The sequence below is a fragment of the Triticum aestivum genome, chromosome 1A (assembly GCF_018294505.1).
Source record: "Triticum aestivum cultivar Chinese Spring chromosome 1A, IWGSC CS RefSeq v2.1, whole genome shotgun sequence".
NCBI classification, from domain to species: domain Eukaryota; kingdom Viridiplantae; phylum Streptophyta; class Magnoliopsida; order Poales; family Poaceae; genus Triticum; species Triticum aestivum.
This window is the reverse complement of record NC_057794.1, coordinates 580,358,961-580,386,419: the sequence shown is the minus strand read 5'-3', so window position 1 is coordinate 580,386,419 and position 27,459 is coordinate 580,358,961. Positions and strand designations below refer to the sequence as shown.

The 27,459-nt window shown below is 45.6% G+C and overlaps 1 protein-coding gene and 1 non-coding gene across 3 annotated transcripts; both read right to left on the bottom strand.

The window, feature by feature from the left end:
* Window positions 1-11,411: 11,411 nt before the first annotated feature.
* Window positions 11,412-11,484, bottom strand: TRNAR-CCU (transfer RNA arginine (anticodon CCU)). Its single transcript has one exon. It is a non-coding gene; the product is annotated as a tRNA-Arg (tRNA).
* Window positions 11,485-15,122: 3,638 nt separating this feature from the next.
* LOC123069681 (sister chromatid cohesion 1 protein 1) lies at window positions 15,123-21,885 on the bottom strand. 2 transcript variants are annotated; one of them, XM_044492608.1, is made up of 20 exons: window positions 21,728-21,885; window positions 21,463-21,531; window positions 21,303-21,361; window positions 21,148-21,192; window positions 21,036-21,055; window positions 20,876-20,952; window positions 19,289-19,385; window positions 19,080-19,161; window positions 18,912-18,990; window positions 18,605-18,765; window positions 17,907-17,962; window positions 17,654-17,806; window positions 17,384-17,552; window positions 17,246-17,301; window positions 17,014-17,173; window positions 16,847-16,943; window positions 16,420-16,550; window positions 16,222-16,306; window positions 16,007-16,119; window positions 15,123-15,592 (listed from the first exon to the last, which is right to left on the bottom strand). In XM_044492608.1, the coding sequence occupies exons 1-20, from the start codon at window positions 21,778-21,780 to the stop codon at window positions 15,510-15,512; spliced, it is 1,845 nt and encodes a 614-aa protein (XP_044348543.1). In that variant the 5' UTR covers window positions 21,781-21,885; the 3' UTR covers window positions 15,123-15,509. The 2 variants fall into 2 exon arrangements, with proteins under 2 accessions (XP_044348543.1, XP_044348551.1); XM_044492616.1 differs by having other exon boundaries at window positions 17,907-17,944.
* Window positions 21,886-27,459: the final 5,574 nt, after the last annotated feature.

The following is a 27,459-nucleotide window of genomic DNA, read 5'->3' as shown; positions in this document are numbered from 1 at the left end:
TCAAGCAACATCTACATTGTTGAATGCAAAGCGGCCCAACATATTCTGGAATGGTTGTGCTGCCCATTGTATTGATTTGATGCTAGAGGACGTCGGTAAGCTACCATCAGTTGACTCCACTATTACAAAAGCTAGAGCTGTGACAGTTTTCCTTTATGCACACACAAGGGTTTTGAGCCTAATGAGGGAGTTCCTTGGGAAAGATCTGGTTAGGTCCGGTATTACTAGGTTTGCTACAGCATACTTAAACTTGAAGAGCATGTTGGATAACAAGAAGCAACTCCAGAAGCTACTTAGATCAGATCAACTTGATGAAATGGGCTATCTAAAAAAGGTTAAAGGAAGGGAAGCCAACAAAACTGTGCGCTCTGATTTTTTTTGGAGAGGAGTAGATATTGCTGTGAAGTTCTTTGAACCATTGGCTAACTTGCTAAGGAGAATGGACAGCGATGTACCAGCTATGGGATTCATATACGGCGCCTTTTTGGATGCAAAGAAAGAGATCTCAGCCAAGTTTGAAAATGAACAACAAGAATCTTGTTTTCAAGAAGTGTTGGATATAGTGGATAAAATATGGGACAACAAATTGAAGAGGCCACTACATAGGGCTGGATACTTCTTAAATCCATACTACTTTTATGAAAACAAGCTACAAATTTTGTTGGATCCAACATTTAAAGATGGGGTTGTCAGTTGCATGGGAAAAATGGTGGAAGATGTTCGCCTTCAAGACAAAATCACAGATGAACTTAAGGCATATCAAGGTGAAGAGGGGTCATTTGGAAGAGACATTGCTAAAAGGCAGCGGAAAAACAAAAACTTTGATCCAGGTGCATATTTACATTTTAACTTTTTCTCCATTCTCATATCAGAACTTGCAATGGTTTCTTAACTCCGATTTTTGCTCTTAATGAAGCTGATTGGTGGTCCAATCATGGGTCAAGTGCACCGAATCTCAGGGTATTGGCGATGCGGATTTTGAGTTTGACATGCAGCTCCTCGACTTGTGAGAGGAATTTCAGTGTTTTTCAGCAGGTCAGAAAGATGCATGCCATATGTCAACTTGTTTATTGTCACATTAGAAGGACAACCCAGTATCTTTGCCATACTTTTCTTGCATTTGTTTACTTGTTTTTTCATACTAAGAAATCAATGCTCTAATCCCATCACCTATAGATTCACACAAAAAGACGCAGTAGGCTACTTCATGACAAAATGAGAGACCTTGTGTTCATCAAGTTCAACTCCAAACTAAAGGAAAAGAGAGGGATGAAAAACAGGGACCCAATTGAGGACCACACATTTGTAGATGTTGTAGAAGATGAAGGTAATGAGTGGATTACTGGTGTTGTGTCTGTTGAAGGAGTGCAAACAGGAGTTGAACATGAAGATGTACAAGTTGCACAATCAACATCAGAAGGAGAAGTTGCTCCATCAAAAAGAAAGATAGTGTCTCAATCTCGTCCTAGGAAGAAGAAGAAGTTGCTTCCTATTTATCGTGATGATGAGTTGCAATCAGCTGAGTCTTCTTCTGAATCGGAAGATGATGAAATGCATTTACCAGTGAGTGATTCTAAATAATTTGATTGTGCTATGTTGTAATGTTGTCCCCTTCGGTGGCTATTGATGTAGACTATCTTAAAACTCGTGTGTTATTTTGTGTTGTATTGTTGCTGCCCCGGTGGCTGTTCATGTTAGAGACTCTTAAACTATGGCTGTTGAGTGTTGATGTTTGAGACTTACTATTTTTATGTACTGGATTTGGCCCTTATGCATATATTGCTTGCTCCTATGAAAATTTTAGTTGCTTAAATACTTTATTTCTAGATATATTTGATTTTTTTTCCAAGCGCTATTTTGAAATATAGCACGCTATTAGCGCGCTATAACTTGTGTAGCATTTAGAGAAGGGCCTCGCTATATTTTGTAGCGCGCTATTCAAAATATTGATAAAGTACACATGGGGATCTATTAATTTCCATGCTCTAAATCACTACAAAAGTGATGGTACGCACATAATCTTGATCATTGTACAACGATGGACGGGTAACCTTTTGGATGGATTTTTTCGTTTGTTGTAACCTCTGGAACCAGATTTGCAACATGCCATTTTATTCCCCATGAACGAAAGCACGTTCCTATAAGTATTCCAGCGTGTCAAATCGGCCTTTGGGGCCTTTTGTTTTGCAGGATTCTGTTATAGCGCATAAATGAAAATAATAAAACAGTTGGACATGAGAACACGTTGCATGCTAAAGGAATTTAAAATGTATAAACCACTACATGCGGAAGTACTTTTGGTTGTAACATCACCAAAAACTTGGAAGAAATTTCTAAAACAATCAGGGAATTTGTTGCGATGTTAGACTGAGCGCAGAATTCCCTTTCGAAAAATTGCGTGCAACATACTCGAGAGAGAAAACAGTTTCTATGGTTTTTAATTCTACAAATCAGACCAGCTCTATAGTAACCATCTCTAAAGAATGCTATCTCCAAGGAGCAGAAAGTCTCTAGTTTTCTCGCACGAGTAGATCATCTTGTTTCGCTAGCCAGAAAAGTCTGATTCAACAGAATATCCAGGGCTACGGATACACAATACAAATGCAGACAGTTGTACATGGGCACATATACTCACCCTATGAACACGCACACGCGCACGCATACTCTATCCTTGTAAGCACCCCTTAGAGACTGAGCCGACACATCATCTTGTGATTCACGGAGTCACCATAAAGGTTGTTTGACACTCAAACCAGCATGATTCAAATTATAAATATCCTTGGGGCGGGGCTTGGGGCTCACAGTGCTTGCTCACACATAATTAGCGCCAACACTGTTTGAACCTACTACTAGCGTGGTTTCGAAGCGATAACGTAAATTAACGCGGAACATGAGCAGCAGTAGCTTTGAGGTACGTAGCTGGGAATCACGGGCGAGGTGGGCAGAATTCTGGTGCATCTAAACCCTGATATATATAAGTTGTGTGCTCACTGTACCAAATTAAAGGAAAAACAGAATAGTTGGACACGACGACACGGTACACCCAAAGAAATTTAGAAGGCAGAATATATGCATCACTGCGTAATACTCCCTCCGTTCCAAATTACTCGTCGCAGAAATGAATGCATCTAGAACTAAAATATATCTAGATATATCCATATCTACGACAAGTAATTTGAAACGGAGGGAGTACTAGAAAGTAGTTTTGGATGAACCAGCTGGGAGAGGAACTTTGTGAAAGGAGCAGGTGCTTGATGTTTGATGAGAGAAAAGTAGAAAAGCATGCAAATTCGAATAGAAAACCAGGCAATTTTCCATGAAGTTTGATCTCACTTTGGAGAATAGCACGCAAAGTGGTCTACCTGTCTAACTGAATAATAAAAAGAAGAACTCAAAAAGCCCAGTCGAGCTCAAGATGCGTCGCTCGCGCATAATCTTGCCTCCTGCACTGTTTGAACCTACAAGCCTGGTTTCCAACAGATAACATAGGGGGTGTTTGTTTACAGAGACTTTTTTGTGTAGGGACTAGAAAAAATCCCTTTTAGAGACTTTTTTACCAAACGGAAGGGACTTTTAGGGACTAAACTAGGCCTTTGGGACTAAAAAGAAGAAGTCCCTCTAATAGAGTCTTTTTGAGACTTTTCCCTGCCCTGCCCCCACCGAGCCTCACCTTATCCTCTCCCGCTCGCTGCCCCGTCCCGCACAGGAGTCGCCGCCGCTCCCCGCCTCCGCAGCGCACCTGCAGTCGCCGCCGCTCCCCGCCCCAGCACCGCACCTCCATCTCCGGCCCGTCCCCGCCCCCGCACCGCACCTCCAGACGCCGCCGCTCCCCGCCCCCGCACCGCACCTCCATCTCCAGCCCGTGCCCCGCCTCCATTGGCCGGAGCCGCCGCCGCCATGGACGGTGATGAAGACGATGGTCTTCACTACTTCTCTCAGGTCCCCTCCCATCACCAGGCTTCACAGGGCTCATCCGCGGGCGGAAATTTGGGGAGGGGCATGGGCTTCTTCGATCTGAACACCAACGTCGACGACTACCCCGACTTGGGCTCGTACCAGCAACTCCTCCGTGGCGAGTCAGGCGGTCATGGTCTTCCTCCGATTGGACGTGGTCGTGGGAGGTCCGTGTCCCAGGGTGGAGGAGGCCGCGCCCGGTCTCTGAACATTGGAGGTGGATCGGGCTCTCACATGCGGCCGTTCGTCGCCCCGGGCGCAGCTGTTGGTGACGGAGGCGTCAGAGGGCGTGGGAGGTCCGTGCCCCAGGACACTGCACGCGGTGTAGGTCGAGCCCGTGGGGTCTCATCGGCCGGCAGCATAGGCGTCGCAGGACGGGGATTCTCAATCTCTCAAGTTGCAAGCCGGCAACGTGCATCGTCATCTGCCGTGCCTTCAGAAGATGTAGACGACAGTGAAGGATTTGAAGATGGAGACGACAACTGTGTTTTTGGAGAGGTAAATTTCTGAGTTCTGTACATTCATGTCCATGTGTTCTTGCTAGTAAAAGATTTTCATGCCAGTTATGCAACATTTTGGTGCCATCCTTATCAGCCTTATAATTAGTAGATCAACATTTTGGTGCCATCCTTATGATGCTGTGCTCGAGTGCCCATTTGTATGAAAAGTGCAGTAAATTATTGGTATGCAAAGTTCCATATTGATGCTACGAGCACAGCATGTACATGTGTTCTGTTGCTGTAAACTGGATAGTTGGGGTGTAGACCAATATAACTGGGTGTAGAAGACTGTAGAAATTGTTGTCAGATTCATCTTCTTTTTGTATCTGGGTGTAGAAGACTTTTTGTAACTGAGTTGTGCAAATTCATGTACATGTGTTCTGTTGCTGTAAATAGATATAGTTAAATTTGTATATGGAATTCACCACCGAATATATTTGTATATGGAATTCACCACCCAATTTGTTTGAATTGTGTATTTGTTATTTTTTGTTTAGAAAAACATTGCCAAGGCTGATTGGACAGACGAGAATATTATGATATTTTGTAACATTGCCTGTGAGGAAGCTAGGGATGGACACTGTGTGAATGGTGCTTGGACAACTAGAGCCTACAATAATATGAAAACAAAATTTTATGAACGCGCCGGCCTCCTCCATACTACCAAGCAATTCAAAAATTGTTTAACTAAACTCAAGAGCTTCTATAGCGCTTGGGCGTGGTTGGGGCAGCAAACTGGTTGTGGCCGAACTGGAGACGGGGCTATAACCGCATCAAGTGAGTGGTGGACAAAAAAAATTAAGGTACATCATTCAGCAAATTACAGTTGAATTGCTCACAGTTGATTACATTAGTTAGCCTTGTCCTAATTACCTAACTAATGCTGCAGGAAAGACCAGATGTCAGAAAATTCAAGGCTGGCAATCCTAAGTATTTGGATATGCTTATAGAGCTATTCCAAGGTGTGGCAGTTGATGGATCGTCAGCTTATGTGCCCGTAGATGAAGAGGAAGAAGAATATGATGCTGCCGATGATGGACATGAGCAGAGTCCAATGAGCACCACCAGCAGGAAGAGGGGAAGCAGCGGCGCTGAACAGTCAGCAACAAGCCCAGGCAAGAAACACAAGAGCCCAATGGTGAAACTAATGACAGGGCTGATCAACAGTATCAATAGTGATAACACTTCTGAGATGATCACTGAATATGCAAACAAAAGGCAGGAAGCAAAGGACAAGGCAAGAGAGAATAAATCAAACAGCACTAAGGAGAGCATTACTCGTTGTCAAAAGTTGGCGGTTCAATGTGGTGCAGAAGAAACAAGTGTCGAGTACTTCATGGCAACTCAACTATTTGCAGATGAGGCAAACAGAGTCATATTTGAGAACATTACAAGTGATGATGCTAGACTGACTTGGTTGAAGAGGTGGTGCATGATGAAGAAGTTGTCCTAGTGTTCTTCTGTACTAGTGTTCTATTTTCCAAAATAACTATGTAATGGACCTGTAGTGTGCGACCTTGCTAAATGATCATTGCATGTTACTGTGTTTCATAATGTTTGGGTGTACTAATGTTTGCTACTTGAAGAGGTGGTGCATGATGAACAATTTGTACTAATGTTTGCATGTTTCAGGACAATGGCAGCAGTGCTGACGATGGCAGCAGTGCTGATGGGAGCAGTAGTGATGATGAAGCACTGATGTTGTTGATGCACCAAAACAGAAAGAGAAGAATGCTGCAGATGGCCTGCATGGTTGGTATGTACCATTTGGACTCTTACTGTAACAAAGGACCTAGAAGAGTACCAATACAGTCTGGGCATGATTGGGTTATGACAACACTAGGCAACAAAACTTCCTGTTACAACATGTTTAGAATGCATAGACCAGTCTTTGAGAAATTGCATAGTGCGCTTGTTGATTCCTATGGTTTGAAGTCCACCAAAAGAATGTCATCAGTTGAGTCTCTAGGCCTGTTTTTGTGGATAGTTGGTTCCCCTCAATCTCTAAGACAAGCAGAAAACAGATTTGTTAGGTCATTGGACACAATTGTAAGAAAGTTTGATAAGGTTTTAGCCTGCCTGATCAAGCTCGCAAAAGACATCATCAAGCCAACAAATCCTCAATTCAAAACTGTGCATTCAAAACTAAGATCTAGAAAGTATGCACCATTTATGGACAATTGCATTGGAGCAATAGATGGGACACACATACAAGTCATGGTACCAGTTGCCACTGCTGTCCAGCATAGGAATAGACATAAGGAGAAGAGTCAGAATGTGATGTGTGTGTGTGACTTTAATATGAGATTCACATTTGTCCTAGCCGGTTGGCCAGGATCGGTGCATGACATGAGGGTCTTCAATGATGCCCGATCCAGATTTGGTGACAAGTTTCCAAAACCTCCACCTGAAAAGTTCTATCTTGTGGACTCAGGATACCCAAATAGACCTGGTTATCTTGCACCATACAAGGGGTTAACCTATCATTTCGAGGAGTACCGTGATGGCACAATGCCTAGAGGAAAAAAGGAGCACTTCAATTTCAGCCATTCTTCACTTAGAAATGTCATCGAGAGGTGTTTTGGAGTCTTGAAGAACAAGTGGAGGATTTTGTTTCACTTACCAAGTTATCCACAACAGAAACAAAGCAAAATCATTGTGGCCTGCATTGCACTGCACAATTTTATTAGAGAAAGTCAACTAGCTGATATAGATTTCGACAAGTGTGATCAAGATGAAAATTATGTACCATTGCCTGTGCCAACGACCACTCCAACAAATGATTCAACCAATGAGATGGATAGTGCTGCTATGAATCAATTTAGAAATTGGGTCGCTGATGGGTTGTGGAGCTTGAAACAGCAATAATATATTATTTCGGTTCTTATGGACAAGTGTTCTTCGCTCATGTAATCTCACTTATTTCGATTTTTATGAACAATTGTTGGCACGAACAAGTGTTCTCTTCTAGTGTTGTTTTGGTTGTTACGAACAAGCTTATTTCTGTTCTTATGAACAATTGTTGGCACGAACAAGTGTTCTCTTCTAGTGTTGTTTTGGTTGTTACGAACAAGCTTATTTCTGTTCTTATGAACAATTGTTGGCATGAACAAGTGTTCTCTTCTAGTGTTGTTGGCCCTGGGACTTCTATATGCGATGAACAAGTGGTTTTTCAGGAGCCGAACTGGGACTTCTATTGTTATTATTTATGTAATCTGTACTAGTTAATTATTAGCGGCAGATTCCAATGCGGCGAAGTGCCGAACTGGGACTTCTATCGGCAAATGAACAAGTGGTTTTTTCTGTTTTTATCATTTATGTATATGTACTAGTCTGTACTAGTTAATTATTAAGGGCAGCATGGTCTTTTAGCACGTCATTTATTATCCTCTAGTCCATATTTAGTCCCTGGAAATAAACAGATAGAGACTAGAGACTTTTTAGTTGGGACTAAAAAAGTTCTAGGACTTTTTAAACAAACAGGGCCATAGTTTACCAAACATTTAGCGGCAGGTAGCGAGAGGAGCAGGAGCTGGCTGCTCTGCTCGCTGGGGATCACGAGGCCGCCGGGTTGCTTGCATGGTGCTCGGCGCCCGAGGGGTGCCATTGGCCTGGCCGGGCTGGAGATTCGCGTGGTGCCGGTGGCGGGGCCGCCGATGCGGACCTCGGTCAGTTCAAACCTGTTCGTTCGTTCGGGACGGATCCATTTGGCCGCACGTCACTCTACTGTAGTACGGGCTCGGGCTCCAGCTAGCTAGCTAGCGACGCCGGGACGCATGGGTGGTCTCGGGCTGAGCCCCGGGCCACGCCGGCTAGCTTGCTGCCCAGGAGAAAACGACCGGGGCCATGGACTCTCCTGGCCTTTCCCCCCTGGCTGCTTTCCTCTGCCTCCGGCCTCCGCACATGCACCATGCACCGGCCACGAGCTGGTAGTAGTACTAGTACACTGTGGTGCGTCGTCGTGACGGACGGGGCGGGCGTGCATGGGCAGGGCCCGGTCGCGGCAGCCTCAACACGCACGCACGCACGCACGTATGGATGGCAGTGGCAGTGGCGTCCGCTGTGCCAGCACCGTGATCTCCATGTCGCTGCCATGCTCATGCATGCACGCACGCACGGTTCCTCTCCTGCGAGGGGTGCTCCTTTGTTTTTGTCCCTGCCTCTGGCCCTGGCCCTGGAGGAACCCTCGTGTGGCACTGTGCCCCTGCCGCCATGGCCGGACGCCGGTCGGTCGGTCGACATGTCGGTCTCCGGGCTCTGGCCGCACGTGGCCGGGCTCGTGCCAACTGAACCCTGCCTGCGCGCCATGGACGAGCTGTGCCACGCGCGTACGTCCACGGGTTTTCCGGCGAGCCCGGCGCCCCGCCCCGGCCCGGCCACATAGATTCCCCAACAATGCCTGTGCCTGTGCGTATCGCTCGCTGCCTCCTCTGGCACCGTGCGTTGGTACGTGCGTGTCGCCGCTGGGCTGGCATGCCCCCCACCCCCACGTCTGGCGTCGTGATAATCCACTGATCCACTCCGCGATACGATAAGAGCTGGCAGCGCGCATGCATGTGCCGCCGTGCGCCATGGCCGCTCGTCCGTCGCGTCGATGCGTCCGCGTCCCTCCTCCCTTCCTTTTCTCGTGCATGCCCTTTTTTTTTGCACCTAGCTAGTACAGGCCGGCCGCGCGCACAGCCCAGGGCCGGTGCGCGCTTCGCGTAGATAGGCTGGTTCCATGCCCTCCCCCGCCGGGAGCGCGCGGCGAGGAGATGGACGACGGCGACGGGACGGGGCGCGAGACGCACACGTGTCCTCCTTTACGTCGTTCCATCGATCCAGCGGCCGACGAGACGCGACGCCGCACCGGTCGACCTCCCCGGCCGGCCGGACGATTCCCCGCCAGTCCGCCGTAGCTTAGCTGCTACAGGCTAGACCGCCATCGTGTAGCCACGAGCCCGCGCTCGATTGATACCCTAGCCAAAAGCTAAGGAGCTAATGGAGTGGCCAGCCAATGCAAGAAACAAATTAAGCATAGCTTGAGCTACGTGAACGAGTGGCACCAAACCGAACTGGAGTAAGATCGCGTCCACCGGTCGCCACACTCACTCATTCACTCCACCAACAACCACGTACTAGCTGATGATCGATCGATCTCCGGGCCGGGCATTATCGCATGTAGCTAGCCAGCGAGAGCACCAGCGTACGTACGTCCACCAAGGAGGCGGACGCGACGAACGAACTGAGCGATCCTCGGCATAGCCTCGGCTACGTGCACGACTTCCACTAAACCAAACCGGCGTAAAATTAACTAGCCCCCATCTACCCCCGTCGACCCATCGCTGACAAGAACACACATACCAAACACCTGACCCGCGGATCGATCGACCCGACCGATCTCGATCGCGTATCAGTATGAGCATTGAGCAGCATCACAAACACGCGCGCTGGCACATGCACGCACACATATCATTAGCTAGCAAGCTAGCCTCGCGTCGCACGGAAAAGAAAGATCCTCGATCGATCGATTCCACAGGAGCTACTAGCTAATGACATGTGTGATCGCATCGCGCATGATCATCAACTCCCCAGGATCGCACACATTCATGATCTCTCCATCCATCATGAATTCACGGTCACTCTTTCGATTCCTTTCTTTCTTTCGTTCAGTGCAACAACAAAAAGCACACGGATCCATGGAACAAAAAATTTTGATTGCGCCAAAAGCCTAAAGGCAAAGGCTAACAAGCTAGCCGGGATGGATGAAAGGCATGTCTATCCGGCGTAGGAGACTGTTAAATATGCGCCGGGCCGTCTTGGTCTACCGCTCACCCATGTGCATGTGCCGGAGGGAGGAGGGTGCCGGTCTGCTGCTGCCGCTGGGGTGGCGCCATGATGCGATCGAGTTTCTTAATGCCATCGGATGCAAAGCGGCACTTGATTAACCAGCCTTCGTGTTTGTGGCGCCTCACACGCGCACTAGCTAGCAGCGATCGTGGTTTAATTAGTGGGTCTACATATGTTAACAAAAAGAGGGCATTTGGTGGGGGGACATGCACGGATGGTGGCGCCGCTTCGCCGTTCACCGCAGCCGGCCACCCCGGGTGAAAATCGGCTTTAGCGTCCGTGATGATGGACAAGCGTGATTAAACTAACTAGGGGTGGCCATGGCCATGGGCGGGTCGTGGTCGTGGCCATCTTTCGTCGTGGCCACGGCTGCGTGGACTTGACTCGTGTGGTGTACGGCGCATGCAGGCCGACCAAGGAGGAGAAGAAGAAGAAGAAGCTCCGGATGTGGTACGTGGCTCTGAATTTCAAAAGAAATTCAGAGCTGATGGTGGTGCAATTGACGAGGTGACACTATTCTGATCGCGGTGCAATTAACGAGGCGATACGTGTAGACCAGAGTCAGAGTAGCTCATGTCCTATGTGATGGTGGCACGCTTATTATTAGGCAGTACAGCTTCTACGGTGCTCCAGTTAAGCTTCAGATTTTTCTCAAAAAGAAAAAGGGGGGGAAAAAGCAAGTTTCAGATTCTTATACTTGCTAGTGTCCATGTGCGTTGCGGGGATGAGTAAAACACAACTTTTTGCCTAAAGGTGGTGGTAGTGAGTGTGCGAGTTTTGCTCAACATTTTTACTTGGAAACAAAATGAATTTTGTGTTATGGTCACCTTGTGCTTCGTCCAAAGGGAAAAAAGGTTCGAAAACAACTTTCACCTATGCGATGGTGGCACGCTTATTAGGCGCAGCATCTCCTTTGCTCCAGTTATGTTTCAGATTCTTACTCCTTTTGGAGGTACTGTCTAGTTTTGACACAAACTCTGCACAAAGTTAGCGGGCATAGCCTGCAAGTTTTGCTCAGCATTTTTCTCTTTGGAAACAAAATTAAATTTTGTGTTATGATCACCCTACTTCATCCAAAGGAAAAAAAATCATTTTTTAATGAATATATAAAACAATTACTAAGAGAAACGCGCCAGGTAGGGGTCGAACCTACGACTTTCTGCTTAGGAAACAGACGCTCTATCCACTGAGCTACAGGCGCTTTACGCTGCAAATTTCAAATTAACTGAACCTGTCCGTACCATACGAGTTCCATCCGTGCAAGCCAGGGCGACACCGAGTTTTTTGTTCTTCCGAACAGAATAAAAACTTGGTCAGAGTTACAAAAACTTGGTTAGAGTTACAAACGAATAAAAAGACACACGCATAATCCCAGACGAAAGTTCTTTTTTTTAACTGTATATTCCAGATGAAAGTTACAGACGAAGAAAACACACAGACGTAAAAAAATTCCACAACATATTCCAACCCGCCACCTTTTTTACCTTTACCTTTACGCACAGCAGCCGAATCCGCAACACTTGTGCAACTCACATCCAATTATGCACCTGTCTGTCCGTCCCTGGCTGCCGCCTGCCAAGAAATTCAACCGGGAAACCGTGTTAAGAAACGGATATGTGCCGCTTGTTCCCGAATAGAATCCGATGCCTCACTAATTCTCCCACTTCCCTTGCTTCCCCAGCTTTACTGAACCCCCACTTGCCCCAACAAAGCACCTTTCTCTGAATAATGCCCCCGTTCTTATCGCCATAATTCCGGCCCGAACCGAAAAATTCCTTCCGGTTCATGAGCCGCCTTGTCGTCGCCTCCACGGAAATCCTTTGCTGCAGATTCCATGTTCCTGAGATGCCGCCATTGCGTGTCCGAACACCGTCGACAACGATCAGGGTGTGACTAAGGCCCTGTTTTTATTTTCAAGGAACTGACAGGAACATCGCCTTTCAAGTAGAAGGAGCTGTTTTTTAGTGTGGAAAAAACAGAGTTTTTTGCTAGAAAAAAAGAAATATAAAACAGAGTTTACCAGTTAATCAAGGGAAAAAAGTGATAATCAGACCATGGCCTAGTTTAGGACACATGATTTTCTTAAAAAAAAATCCTGGTCATATTGTGCATGAACAAATATTCATGTGTTTCTTTTTTTAGGTGCCAACCACAGCCAATTTTCTTTAGAGACGCACATGCATCCTGGTCTCAACACGTCACCGGTACAAATTGTCTTTTCACTAGCATTGTAGCTTAGGACTATGATCTACTACTTGTAGTACCATGAGTAGAGGAGATTTAAAGGTGCTTTCTCTAGAAGGTTAGGAAAAGGGTCAGGAGGGGAGCTACCAGTAAAATACCCTTTGCTTTAGTCCTGGTCATCCATACCATACTGATTAGTGATATTTCTTATTCTTTACTGCAAGTAGTGTGATCAGCTAGTGCATCTTTGGAGGAGTTGATCCATCGCCACCCCATCATTGCGGAGATTAGCGGCGATGATGATGGTTTAGGCTCTTTTTAGACATGTTCATGACAAATGTTTTCCAGGGTAGGGCCCTGGCTTGCTGGTTTGGTGCCTCGAAGTCAGCACCGGATGACAAAGCGAAGGCAACCGCGAGAGAAAATGGGCGGCATCATGACTATCAAGTTGGTTAAAGCCTAAGCTCCATCACCCAAAGGAACATCATTGCTTCAACTCCCCTCACTGACACTAATGGTGGTTTTCATTTCTTTGTGTTAGTATAATGCAATGTGGGTCGGGATACTAGCTTTGCTAGGGTTAGGGCTTGTTCGTGCACATGGGTAATGGCTAAAATGTTAGCAGCAATGTCCAAGTCATGGGCCTCACCTGCTTCCTTGTGGTTCCGGCAGGATGAAAACAGAGACCGACTGAAATGAGACTTGCACTGCACTTTGGATTGGAGTTCCTGATTTGCATCCGGTTCCATTCGATTATTGAGCAATAATTGGTGCATGGAAAAACAAGCAAGCGTGTAGGTCAGGCGAATCATGCGGACAATTGCAAATTGTTCGAAAAGGCTGTAAGTATCCAGTAGACACAAGAAATGTCAAAAGTGACTTGATTCACCACTGATTACATACATTATGGCCTTTGTCAACAATGAGAAGAATATCCTATGAGTTGGGCGGAAGACTAGCGTATAGTAAGTCTACTATTGTGTAAAGATTGACAAAACCGACCTTTACAAGAATCATTGCCAGTCAAGATGCTAGCTGATTTGCATGGCCTATGAATGTGAATGCGAATTTTGGTGAGTGTGTGGCAATGTTGCCAGGAAGACTAGGGTATGGTAAGTCTACTATGGTGTAAAGGTTGACAAAACCGACCTTTACAAGAATCATCGCAGCAGCAGCAAAAGTATTAAGCCAAAGACGCGTCACTGCACGTCTGCACCAGTGCAGCACTGCAACATTAAGCATGAACTGAAGCAGCATCAAGCGTACCATGCTTTCAACTTCGGACATCCCGGCGCCTACTTCAAGAACACAGAAGAATCGCTTGTCCAATAACATATTCAAATCAAATGAGGCAAAGAGGGGCGAAACGCACACCGTCTTTTCCCGATAGGCAAAACCGGATGACAAAGCGACAACAACTGCAAGAGAAAACGGGCAGCGGCATCATGACTACCAAGTTGGTAAAAGCGTCTCCAAAGCCTAAGCTCCATCATCAAAGGAACATCATTGCTTCAACCCCCCTCACTGTCACTAATGGTGGTACTTATTTCTTTGTGCTATTAGTATAATGTAATGCGCGTTCAGATCCTACCTTGCTAGGGTCGGGGCTTGTTCATGCACATGGTTAATGGCTAAATATTAGCAGCAATGTCCAAGTCACGGGCCTCACCGGCAGGCTGAAAAGAGGGACTGAAATGAGACTTGTGCTGCACTTTGAATTGAAGTTTCCAGATTGTGTTCGGTTCCATTTCGATTATTGAGCAATCATTGATGTACACGTGGACACGCTTATTGTCTCAAAGGATCTGCATGGAAAAACAAGCGTGTAGGTCAAATCATCGTCTGGCAACTGCAAATTCTTGGGAAAAGGCTGTAAGAATCCAGCAGACACAAGAAATGTCAAAAGTGACATGATTCACCATTGATTGCATACATTATGGCCTTTGTCAACAATGAGTTGGATGGAAGACTAGGGTATAGCAAGTCTACTATGGTGTGAAGATTGCCAAAACCGACCTTTACGAGAATCATCACCAGTCAAGATACTAGCCAATTTGCATGATTTGATATGCATGTGAACGCGAATTTGGGTGCCGCCCATGGAGTGTAGGTGTAGCAATGTTGCTGGGAAGAATGCCGAAGAAGGGATCAGGCAGGCGCTTCGCCGGACAAATCATCACCCCCGCTGTCATATTCATGCCCGCGCCAAAGCCATCACGCGACACCGTAAACTTGCATTGGAAGGAGTGATCTTCTCTGATGCAGTCCTGAGGCACGTATCAACTTGACACAGTTCAGCCTTTAGGATATGATGAAAACTACTCTGCTCTGTGGTAAGGTAAAACGCAGATCTGCTACTTTCGGTACCTGCCTGAATACTGAAGCAAGCTTCTTTGTTTTTAGGAGCAAACAAGGGAGGGCGATTGCCCACCTGAACACATGCATTGCAACGAAAGACCAACATCGCAATCACAGTTTCTTGTTGAACACTGAAGCTTCAACGAGAAAAGCCATTGCCACATACTAGAAGATATGTTGCAGGCAACCAGATTAAAGCAGCAGCAAGCATGGTAAACTTGCAGCTTCAGACATACCGGCACCTAGTTCAAGAACGCACAAGAATCACTAGTCCAAGAACATAGTCCAACCAAATGATGCGAAGAGGGGCAAAACGTGCATCATCATTTGCGATAGGCAAAACATACAGTAGTATAATAAATATCCGGTTAAACACACTTAACCAGCTACTCTCCGGTACAATAAATATCCCCCTGATCAACATAGTATAAGCAACTAACCTACACACCGCCTGTCAATCCTCTCGATTCTTTCAGCGTGGCATATCTTACAGAATTTCCCTGTGGCCTGACCAAACTACCGCAATAACACAGCACCATCACTCGCTTGCTTCCCACCAGCAGATGCAACTAAGCAGCTTCCTACAAGACTTCTTCCTGTGCAGACTTAAAACACTATAGATATATAAACATGAGATGTGCAAGAGGCTCCCGGTTCTTCCGTGTGTTTAAGATTAGGGAGAGATCACATGTTTGTGCCCCTCGAGATCAGGATGGGCCCGTATGGTTCCACCTGCGTGACCTTGATGCTGTCGAGCGTTGCTAAGACTGCACAAGATAAAACCCGCTGTGAACAATAGTTTACATTCAGTGACATGACCAAACAGAACGGTTAAAAGAGTTGCACTCAATGTCCTAGGGGGTTATCTGTCTAGTCGATGCTATCAAGGAAACTTGGTGGTTTCTTCCCCGGTTCTCATGCTATGACACATATATGATCTGCTTTTAACACCGCAGCTAAGTTAACCTGTCAGAATTTTTTAACCCAGCCAAGACCCAGTATAATGAAAAAGAACAAGCAAGCATGGCATGTAATGTGTGTAATTATAGTTACTGTCCATGGAAATTATGAATACTCAATAAACAGCAAAGCAACTATATAAAATCATGCAGTAAGACCTTTGATTTCTTATTTACTCTAGTGATTGCACGATTTATTCACAATGTAGAACTATTCCATACCACATGTTTGATAGAATAGGCGGGCAGCCTGTGCTGTATTCATCCCATAAGTTAGCTGGCTTAGCGATTCAGACGGCGGGGCATCCGGGCTCTCGAAGTGGAGCTTTAGGTACCTGCATGAATTTAACTCCAGCATCACATGATGTACACATTGTACTCCGCGAGTCAAACATAAGCCACCCAGGAATTATCAGCAATGTTCTCAGGATACTTACGAGTGAATTGATTCAGTGATGTGATCGGGAGGACTGGATTGCTTTGTGAACGGGGTTTGAGTGGGTTCTGTTTCTACCATAAGATCTGAAACAAGAAATGTTTTTAACTGCTGTTTTCGTGGAGGAAACAGGATTGAAATACTCATATCCATAAACAACAGTTTAAGGTAAGGACAGAAAGGCAGAAATGCAACCAACCAGGAGTTGGTTCAATATCTGAAAGCCTTCTCAGCTTGCACTCCCTCCCTTCCTGCTCCATTGGGAATTCCTCTTCAACTGGATCAAGGTTCCCCAAGCTCCGTCCAGATGAAAGCTGCCTCCTCTTGGCCCTGCACAATAGTCCTCAGACAGTTACACTAAGAAACTAAGCAAGACAATGAAAAACCACAGGAAGCTGCCACTTATGATGGTTAACATCAATGATCAGTCGTTTTCCTTTATGTACAACGCAACGTCAGGGAGACAGCTCTAACAGTTTCTAGACAGAGCATAGAAATAAAAGGATAACCCAGTACAAAGAGAAAACTTTCTTAATCACCGAGTTTTTTTTTTCATCACAAGATCACATAGTCAATTATTCGTGCAACTAATAAAGAACAAGGTTACTATCAGTATCAACAGTCACCTTCCGCTTCCAGATTGTAACAGTATCTCTGGATCCAATGGCAGAAATCCCCCCCTTCCAGAGCCACCAGAGCTTGAAGCTGACCTGCGACTTAGCCCTACAGCATAGTTGATGTAATGAAGCGGCTAAAGAAGAAGGAACTTAAAAAAGAAAGGTTTTCAACTTACCAGGACTTCCAGGTGTAACACTAGGGTCACCATGCGGACCATCAAAAACACCTTCAAATTCTCCACTCTTGTTTGCTCTCATCTTTTCAATGCCATCTGTGAAGTCCATTGGTGTGAAGCCCATTGGTTGAGCTCCCATTTCATTCTGATCTCCTTGAGGCTGCCAGTTTAACCAATTATGAGATAAATGTTGATGAAAATAAATCAATAGAGAAATGTGTTCTGAAACAACCTGAGGCGGAGAGTTTCTCGGCTGCTTTTCTTGTGATGATGATGATGATTTATCTCCTATATGAGATAGTGTGCAGCTTGGAATTAGCACTTTTGCAAGTTAAAAGGTGGGTGACACAAAGTTCAGTGTTATAGTTACCTGAAGAAGATGAGGGCTTTGGGGGCTTGACTTTGGTGCATTCCTTCCAGAGCTGCATAAGCTGCTGAGGGTAATATATCTCTTGTGAGTCATCGGAGCAAGACATTAGGGCAGACGGTGGCAAGTCCATGAGCTCGCCTATCTTAATTGCCTTAATAGGATTGATTTTCTGCAAATAGTAAACAGCAAAACAACAATTCGGTAAGTACAATGCATGAGTTCAGAACTATTGGAAAATAGGTGGTTCCAATCAATAACACGTTGACATACACTCCTGACTTGACGCCTTTTAGAGATGAGGCTTGATGGATCCTTCAACCATGACTGATATACATTTCCTGGGATCATTATCTGGTTGTCCATGATCACTTGGGGGCCCTTGCCGCGTGCTTTCCTCTTTGCTCGTTTAGTTGGTTGTTGCTCCTATATTGCGAAAAGCAACCTCATGTAAACAACATCAAATTCCTTTTCCATATAAGAGTTTCAACTAAAGCCAACTATTCATCAGGTAAATGGTACAGACCGTCGTCTTCTGCTCCTCTTGCTCCTTCAATGAATCCCCTGCAGAAGATACTTGCCCTATAGTATATGAGTAGCTGAACTGGGTCCAGTGGTACAACTTCTAATACAACATGCAACCAGTGAACTAGCCAAAGGACAGTAAGCTACATGCAAGATTCGTTTCAAATAGAAAGGTTCCACATCAGTTTACTTGCAAATCCAGTACGTATTATAAGTGCTGCTCATGATCAGTCATAACATAGAAAATTACCAAAAATCTGTAGTAAATTCAGCTGCAATCAATACTACACTACTTATCCACTTAATCTATAATATATAGTCCTGCCACATTCAAATTGGCCATTTACAAAACCGACTGGGGATAATGAGCGAAGATGATATGCTTAGAACCAGCGCTACTTGACCGAATAGCCATAGCGCACAATATGCTAAGCACCAGTGCAAATCTTAAGCTCTCACAAATAACCTTAAAGTTGTACTATTCCAGAAGAAACTCAAAGAAAAAGTCAATGTGTTCAAACAAGTCTTGGTGGAAGTTTCCCTGAATTGAAATAACATGGTAAATGTGTCGCAGACTCGAAATGAGATGAAAATTGGTGTCTATTAGCGTTAAACCGAAATCATTTCCAATTTTACTATGTGATAAGCCATTTCCCACTGTAGCATCATCAAATATACTAGTCATGTGCTTAATTTCACCTTGTTGAGGTTCTTCGCGGATGGAGGATGGGGCAGCACACTGTTCCTGTTGTTGAGGAGGGTCTTCTGGCCTTGGTGGAGAGGGAACTAGTGTACTTGGAGCCTCTGGGTGTTCATCGAGAGTAATATGGACTGTGGTGTCATCATCTGCTATGTCAAATCTGGTGACAAGGTAGTATTGCACAATGAATATTGGTACTCACCACCAAATTAAAAGAAAACGCAACATTGATGATACGAGAATGGCACACTAAAATAAGAATAACTTTTCTTTTCTTTTAATTAGGGAAATTTAAGTCTCCTTTACCTCTCAAAACGATTGAAGATGTCAGTTTCAGCAAGACCAGACTCAAAATTATCGACCAGGGTAATGTTGACTGCCTCAGCTGAGATACGATCATAAAGAACCAAGAGTTAATAATCATTAGCCCTTAAGAACCCTCAAAGAGCAATACCAAAGAGCAGAAAGAAATACCTTGATGATGACGGTCGGCGCGAGAGATGTCATCATCATCCAGGTTGACATTGACATACTGTTCATCCAAATCCTCCAGGCGCTGCACAAGCATAGACTTCAGTCAAGATGAGTGCAGGCAATTCAGACAGAAACTAGGAGACAGAAAAATCCATCCATGCATTTAATCAGAGTTTCAACTTCCAGAATACACAGATGACAATGATTACCATTCCCCGGAACCTGGCAGTATCAGTATCTGTGAAAAGCACGGGCTGCTCCACCTCCATATCCATCGCGTTCTCTGGCAGTGTTACTGCTTCATACCTGCAAGAAGCAGAACTTTCAGATAAAATGACACACTGCTTTCTTAATCTTAAGACAAATCATTCTACATAAACCCCTTTTCTCAATGGCAATGGCACAGTAGCAAGACGTTAAATATCTCATTTGGAGTGCTAACAAACTTTCAAAGGCGAGCAACAAGAGTCCGCTCTCTGATCATGACAGAATGCTAAGATATGTTATCAGTTTTCCAAGGTGATAAAGATCCCCTCTGAACATAGCATTATTACTCAAGTACCATACAACCCCCAGATCTGCTATAATTAGATCATACATTCTCAAGAGATTGACTGATACTGAATAAGAAACTAATACCAAAATAATAAGTCAGCACTGAACAACCCAAAACCAACCAATATCTCGCTGTCCCAGCCAGCCACCCCATTATTAAAATTGTTAAGATAACAAATGGACAAACTATGTCCTAAAAAAGCTGGAGAAACTATAAAATTCATAAAGTCTTGCATAGAATACACATACATATTGGCCGGAAAAACCACCTTGCAACCTGGAGCTGATTAAAATTGGCTAACCCACACATAACAATCAGCAACATACAGAGACATGAATACCCGCATGAACCCTTGCACCAACAGCTATAACACCCAAACGACCCCACTTAGCCAAAGTTGCAACCCATGAATTTAATCAAACAATCAGAATATCAAGACAGGAGCCACAAAATCATATGAAGGTCTATATGAATACCTGCTGCCCCAGAAACACAAGAACAGAGTCAAGTTACAGCAGGATCACACAGAAAGGACCCACGGCTAGGGCTGTGCATCCCAGTTACATTTCACGCAATCAGTGATATGGCATTTTCTAGAAACATCTGAAAACACCACAAAGTAGTGCCGTTGGTCATTGTAAAATCAGTAGTGCGGAATGCAGCACACACCAATAGTTACCAAGCAAGCTGACAGACTGACAGTGTTATTAGGCATCTTAAGAAATTTCATAAACAAAGAAAGTTCAGTTGTTCATTCGGCTACTTTGGAACCTTACAACAGCCTCCAATCTAAACCATCAGACTAACACCACACGGTCTAAAGACACAAAGAAAATTCCATTTCCACAGAGAAATGGACACCAACTCTCCATCATCACCACGCAAACACATTCACAATCTTCTATTAGAAACATCTGAAAACATCACAAATCACATATCATCGTAAACTCAATACTGTACAATGCAGAACACACCAATTGGTGGCAAGCAAGCTGACAGAGACTGCATTGCTATCGAGCCTCTAAGAAATTTCATAAACAGACAAAGTTAAGCTGTCCATACATAGAGCCACCTGGTACCTTGCAAAAGCCCCCAATGTAAACCATCAGGCTAACACCACACGGTCTAAACACACAAGGAAAACCCCATCTCCAGAGAGAAATGGACGCCGGCTCTACATTATCACAACGCAAGCACATTCAGAAACTTGTGGCAGGGCATGGAGACGGAGAGCACTCACTTGGCTTGAGCCTTGCCCTTGGGGAGGACGGTGTGGTCCACGGCCGGCCTGATCTTCCACGCCTCGTTGATCTCAATCTGCGTAAGGAATCAGCACAAACATGAACCCAAGCACCAAATCACCAAGCAGGATGCAGAGGAAACTGGAAGTCGAAGTTTACCAGGAGACGGGACACGTCATCTGCGAGGAACAGTCGGAAACGGTGAGAATCTGAAGATTTCGACAAGAAAAAAGTGCGGCAAGCAGCGAGGGAAGGCAACAGATGGACTGACCGTAGAGAAGCTTCACCTTCCTCTCGTACACGATCACCACGCCACCTGCTCATCACGCCACCCAAACACACAGGCAACAAACACGCGTCACATCCCCGAGGGAGAACAAGAACAAATCCGTCGAGAAAAGGAGCGAAATAACCCGGACGGCTCACCCATGAGGATCCCGGAGAGCCTGAGCGCCATGGGCACCGACGGGTTGAGGATCTCCTCGCTGCAGCAGCATCAGACACATCGCACCACACGCGAATTAAAATCGGGCGAACCGCGAGGTCGTAGCAGAGGGAAACCGGCGGGATCGGGTCGGTGGCTCACCAGATTTTGATGATGTCGAGCTTGTCGAGGCGCTTGCGGTTGATCTTGGCGTGGAGCGTGGCGGCCATCCTGCAGAACATAGGAGGGTCAGAGGAGATGGAGGCGAGGCGACGAGGAGCCCGCATTGGGAGCGGATCGGACGGACGCGTCGGGAAACGCCCGGAACCGAGCAGAAAAACGCGGGACAGGCGAAATCGGTGGCCGGCGGCCGCGACGAGGGGACCGAGCGGCGGCGGCCGGCGAGGAGGGAGGGGAGGGGACGCACCATATCTGGCCGAGCGGCGCCTTCCGCGCGAGGAGCTGGTGCGAGTAGAACATCCCGGCCGCCGCGAGGAGGTCGGAGGAGGAGGTGGCGCCGCGGCGGTGCGGAGGGCGAGCACGGGAGAGGGGTGGGGAGGGGAGGGGCGGAGTGGGTGGGGTGGGGTGGGGTTTTTGTTTTTGTTTTGGGAGGGGTTCCGTGGGAAGGTGGGGTGGGGTTTTTGTTTTGGGAGGGGTTCCGTGGGGAGGTGGGAAGAAAGGGTGGGGGATCGCAGTGACGGTGCGCGCGTGGAGGGCAGTATCGGGATTTCAGCGTTGCCGTGGGTGCGCCGCTTTTGCGCGCCGCCTCCCCTTGGAAAGGCCAAATTACGTGCGAGCCCGTTTCGGGCGCCTCTCGTACGTTTGATTTACGGTTGTGAAGATTGATTCTTGTAGTTGATTTTGATTTGATCGATTCATGGGGCTCAAAAGTGAAAACCGCATGGTTTCTCTTTCGATGATGAGCCGCTTGCACTAGCCTTCCTACCTACCTACAAACATTTCCGTCCACTTCATCGAAACTCTTCAAAAGAACCATTTGGTTTCCTCTACACAAACAAGCATCCTTTCATTTGTTATATTACAGTTGAAAAAGATGGCATTGCATTTTTGATCATGCGTTCTTTTGTCTATTCAACCTTATGGATAACGCGAACATAAATAAGTTGTTACAGGTGGTCATGGCACGAGAAGGTGACTGCATGGACTACTTCTCTCCAAAAACATATATATTGATGTGTTTTTGAAAAGTGGGGAGGATGACATATGGAGATTGACAGACGTGTACGGGGGAGCCGAGGTGGAGGGATAAACATCTAACTTGGTAGAGACTCGGAGAGTTTGCATGTGTGTGTGATATGCCTTGGATGGCGTTGGGGTGACTTGAGCCAAATTATGTATCCATTTTAAAAAGGAAGGAAATGTTCGGCTAGAAAGATATATGCAAACTTCAGAGATGTCGTACAAGACTGTAAAATCTCGGACTTCCATTATGTTGGTGATCGGTACACATTAGCAATGAGAAAGTATTCATGAACGCCTTGATCATGCACTCACGAACGGTAATGTGGAATGATACATTTGTTAATGTTGTTCTATAAAACCTGGAGTACATCAGGTCAGACTATAACCCGTACTGATACACAGGGATGAGACTAGCATCGAAGAAAAGCATGGACTAGTTGTATTGCGTTTTGATGTTCGATGTCCGTCATTTGAGGGTAAAATGTATTCATAGAGTGTTAATGCATTGTTCCGGTTGACCAACAAGGTCATCTTAATAACCCTTATGCTCCGTTTGGATGTTTACATTCAGGCCTAGTATTGGGTATTGGCATTTGTCTGGGCCTAGTATCCCGAATGCCACCGTTTGGTTGGTCTTGGCATTCAGTCGTGGCATTCGGGCTCGATATTGAGCGGTCCGTCCCTAACGCAAAAAACTGTTGGCCCAATTCGGAGCCTGTGTGCTCGACATCGCTAGGCATTGGGTGGGATTCAAGGGGATAGCGTGCTTATCTGTTCGCTAACGAAACCAACCCAGCTTCGTACCTCCCGTCTCGACGAACGGCGGCGGCGCCCATCCCGCCAGCCTCCACACCGAGCCCCGGCAGCCGGCGTGCCTGCACCTCAAGATCCGGTGGCCGGCGCCACCCTCCCGCCTCGTCTCCACCCCAAGATCCAGCGGCCGACGCCACGTTCCCGCCCCGTCGGAGCTCTCTAGCAGTCGGCGCCACGTTCCCGCCCCGCTAGAGCTCTCCAACGACCGGCACCGCCCTCCTACCCCGCCATGATCTCCGGCGACCGGCGTGCCTCCACCACGAGCTTTGCCGCCCCGCGCAGGTGTGTTGCTGACTGGCTCCTTCCTCTCTTCGTAGAGCTCCGACCATCTCCCCTCTCCCCTGTCTAGCGTCCAGCCTCCTCTTTGCTCGATCTCCCGACAAAGTCTCATACAACTCAATGCCTCACATTGACAACCCAAACAACATTTGGCATTCGACCTCAATATCAAGTCTGTGTTCCGAATATCTAAGCATCCAAACAAAAAAATTGACATTCAATCTCAATACCAATATAGTGTGATATTGATATTCAACCCAATGCAATGCCAAGGCTCCCAATGCATACATCCAAACATAGCGTTAGTCTTTTTATGGGCCCGAAGTAAGTGGGTCGACTGTATATGCGCGCCGCCTCCCCTTGGAAAAGCCAAATTACGTGCGAGCCCGTTTCGGGCGCCTCTCATACGTTTGATTTACGGTTGTGAAGATTGATTCTTGTAGTTGATTTTGAGTTGATCGATTCGTGGGGCTGAAAAGTGAAAACCGCATGGTTTCTCTTTCGATGATGACCCGCTTGCACTAGCCTTCCTATAAACATTTCCGTCCACTTCATCGAAACTCCTCAAAAGAACCATCTGGTTTCCTCTACACAAACGAGCATCCTTTCATTTTTTATATTACAGTTGAAAAGATGGCATTGCATTTTTTATCATGCGTTCTTTTGTCTATTCAACCTTATGAATAACGCAAACATAAATAAGTTGTTACAGGTGGTCATGGCACGAGAAGGACGACTGCATGGACTACTTCTCTCCAAAAACTCGATGATGCATTTGCTTATTGAATTAAGTGCTTGTAGATTTTAAGGCGTCGGAGATGGATCACAAAGAGGTTGTCTACTGTGATTGGAGGAGTGGCGGCTTGGTATTATTTTGGAATGAGGAGGTGGTGACTTCTCTTAGGCATAAGACACCGGATTATATTGATGTGTTTGTGGGAAGTGAGGAGGATGGCATATGGAGATTGACACACGTGTACGGGGGGCCGAGGTGGAGAGATAAACATCTAACTTGGCAGAGACTCGGAGAGTTTGCATGTGTGTGTGTTATGCCTTGGATGGTGTTGGGGTGACTTGAGCCAAATTATGTATCCATTTTAAAAAGGAAGGGAATGTCCGGCTAGAAAGATATATGCAAACTTCCGAGATGTCGTACAAGACTGTAACCTCTCGGACTTCCATTATGTTGGTGATCGGTACACATTGGCAATGAGAAAGTATCCGTCATGCACACACGAACGGTAATGTGGAATGATACATTTGTTAATGTTGTTCTAGAAAACCTGGAGTACACCAGGTCGGACTATAGACCCATACTGATACACAGGGATGAGACTAGCATTGAAGAAAAGTATGGACTAGTTGTACTGTGTTTTGATGTTCACTGTCCGTCATTTGAGGGTAAAATGTATTCATAGAGTGTTAATGCATTGTTCCAGTTGACCAACAAGGTCACCTTAATAACCCTTAGTTTCTTTATGGACCCGAAGTAAGAGGGTGGACTGTATATGAGAGACAAGCTTTTTAACCACGTCTCTCTACATAGGGCATACATGCAAGAACATGAACTAGAGAGTGACCCCAATCAATATGCAACAAATAGGCTCTAAAAATGACATGGAGTCCACTCAAGGGAGTCTCTCATATGACTCTTGTGATGATGGTCTGAAACAACAAAGGACTTATGATAAGCAAGAAAATTTACTGATCGAAGTAATAGAGACAAACCAGACCATGACTAATGAACATAAGTTTCTTCAGTCAAAGTTTGAGGACGTCACTTCTCATCACGAGGCTCTTTCATCCGGTCATGAGAAGCTTACTTTTAAATTCCCCAAAAGGAAGCAAGATCTCAAGAAACGAAAAGTGGCTCGTGATTATTTAATGACTGAGAGTGACCCTCACTCGCACGACAAATTAGTGCTAGTCAAGAAGAATTTGTTCCTCCTTGCCTAAAATACTTGGAACATGAGAATGATAATTCATCGCCTAAATCATCAAATGCTTCTCATATTCTATCTCAAATTCTTCAAATGCAAGAGTGGTAACTAACTCCTTATCCGAGGAAACCACAAACAAGATTAATGTCAATTCCATGTTGAAGACACTGCTTGAGACGTGAATATTCAAAAGTCTCAAGGGGCTTCAAGCCCTTTGTGACACTACTTGACACATGAATGCTCAAAATTGTCGAGGGACACTACTTGAGAAAGGAATGTTCAAAATTCACTTGGGCCAGATTAATTTGGCAACTAGGGTCTAGCAATGCTAGAGTGGAAAATGGAATGACATTTCATGCAATCTAGAAGTATCTTTTTATCTACCCCTAAGCTTGATAGTCTTGTATTCTAGAAAGCCCTTGCAATTTATTTACAGGATGCATATAATGTAAAACACTCTAAAGTTTTATAGATATGAAACATCCAATGGAAAATATACACACAAAGACAGAGCTAATATTGATTCTTTTTTCTCTGTGATGAAACCCACTGGATCCATACAGTTTCTTAAGCATCACAAATTAAATGAAAAATATATGCTACAACAAAGTATAATTTCATGTTGGTGCTAGATAAAGTAATTAGAAATATAAATAGTGGAAAATTATAACAAATATACAGTATAAAATAATTAGTATATTGAATAATCGATATAAATAGAAATAACATATTTGTAATGACAATATTAGTCATCTCAAAGTAAAAACGTTCAGTATAAACTAGTACACTTCAACACGAGCATCATACCGACGAACATGGATGGATTCGACCAGAAACGACCCAAATCAACCGGCCACACATTAGCATAAGTGTTAACTCTGATCGTTTATAATGTACTTTTCGAGATTAGCTTGTTAGATTGTTCTGTTAGATAGCTATGTTGTTGCAATTGAGTTATTCTGATTGTATTTTCTTGTTTCGGGTTTTTGACAAAGTAGTCAACATCTAAATAGGAAAGTGGAGTTAGGGAAAAGCATCAGTGAGAATGCAGAGATAGTGAACAAGTTCCTGGAGGATAACAAAGAAATAATTCAGAGGGTGAAACAGTTTGTGAAGTTCTTGGAGACCGGGGCCTTAGGGATGATGGGAGAGCAAATCAAGGAGGCGATTAGTCCAGGTGCCGGGGATGCCACCGAAGGCTTGAATAATGGTGGGGTATCAAATGGTGGCTTGAACAACATGGAGGGAAATGTCGGTGCCAATGGGGCTGGAAATGGACCTAATGGTGCGCTCAAGGTGGCGGATGGTACCGGGAATGGACCTAACGGTGCACTCAAGGTGACCTATCCTACGAATGAGATTGGGAATGGGCCAAAAATTGGTGGATCTACTCCTAAGGTGGCCTCTGCTGTGAATGGTGTCCCTAAGGTCCTGGCTTCAAATGCCACAGGAAATGGAGCGGTCTCTGCTATCGGCAGTGGTGCTGCCACTACAAAAAAAGACACACCCGTGACATTTTGGGTCGAACGATTTTTTTCTGTCATGCTTATGACACTTTTATGACGATAATTGTGACAAAACCTGGTATCATCATAGATGTGGTGGGTTCCTACTTCTATGACAAAAAAGGACGACAGAAAATGGGCTTTTCGTCCTGGGCGGGCCGGAGACGCACCTGCATGACATTCTTTGGGCCGTTCATGACGGAAAAAATCATGGTAGAAGCGAGGGCGGGGAAAATTTTGGTGAGTTCCCGGTTACGGTGGGTGGTCGGGGCCGAGCGATGCACCGAGGTTTGCGTGTTTCTCTCGTACACGTACGCGCGTGTGTGCGAGGCGTTGCGCTCTAACTGAACCCGGGCGATTGCACTAGCTATGTTACTCAACCCCGATCGATCCCTTGCTGTTAACTGAACCCGAGTGAT

Coding starts and splice junctions, on each gene's coding strand:
- LOC123069681 (XM_044492608.1), bottom strand. CDS start 21,780: ATGTTCTACTCGCACCAGCTCCTCGCGCGGAAGGCGCCGCTCGGCCAG. Junction 17,553..17,653: donor AAAGGCGTCAAGTCAGGAGT/GTATGTCAACGT, acceptor TACTATTTGCAG/AAAATCAATCCTATTAAGGC. Junction 16,944..17,013: donor TGTTACACCTGGAAGTCCTG/GTAAGTTGAAAA, acceptor ACTATGCTGTAG/GGCTAAGTCGCAGGTCAGCT.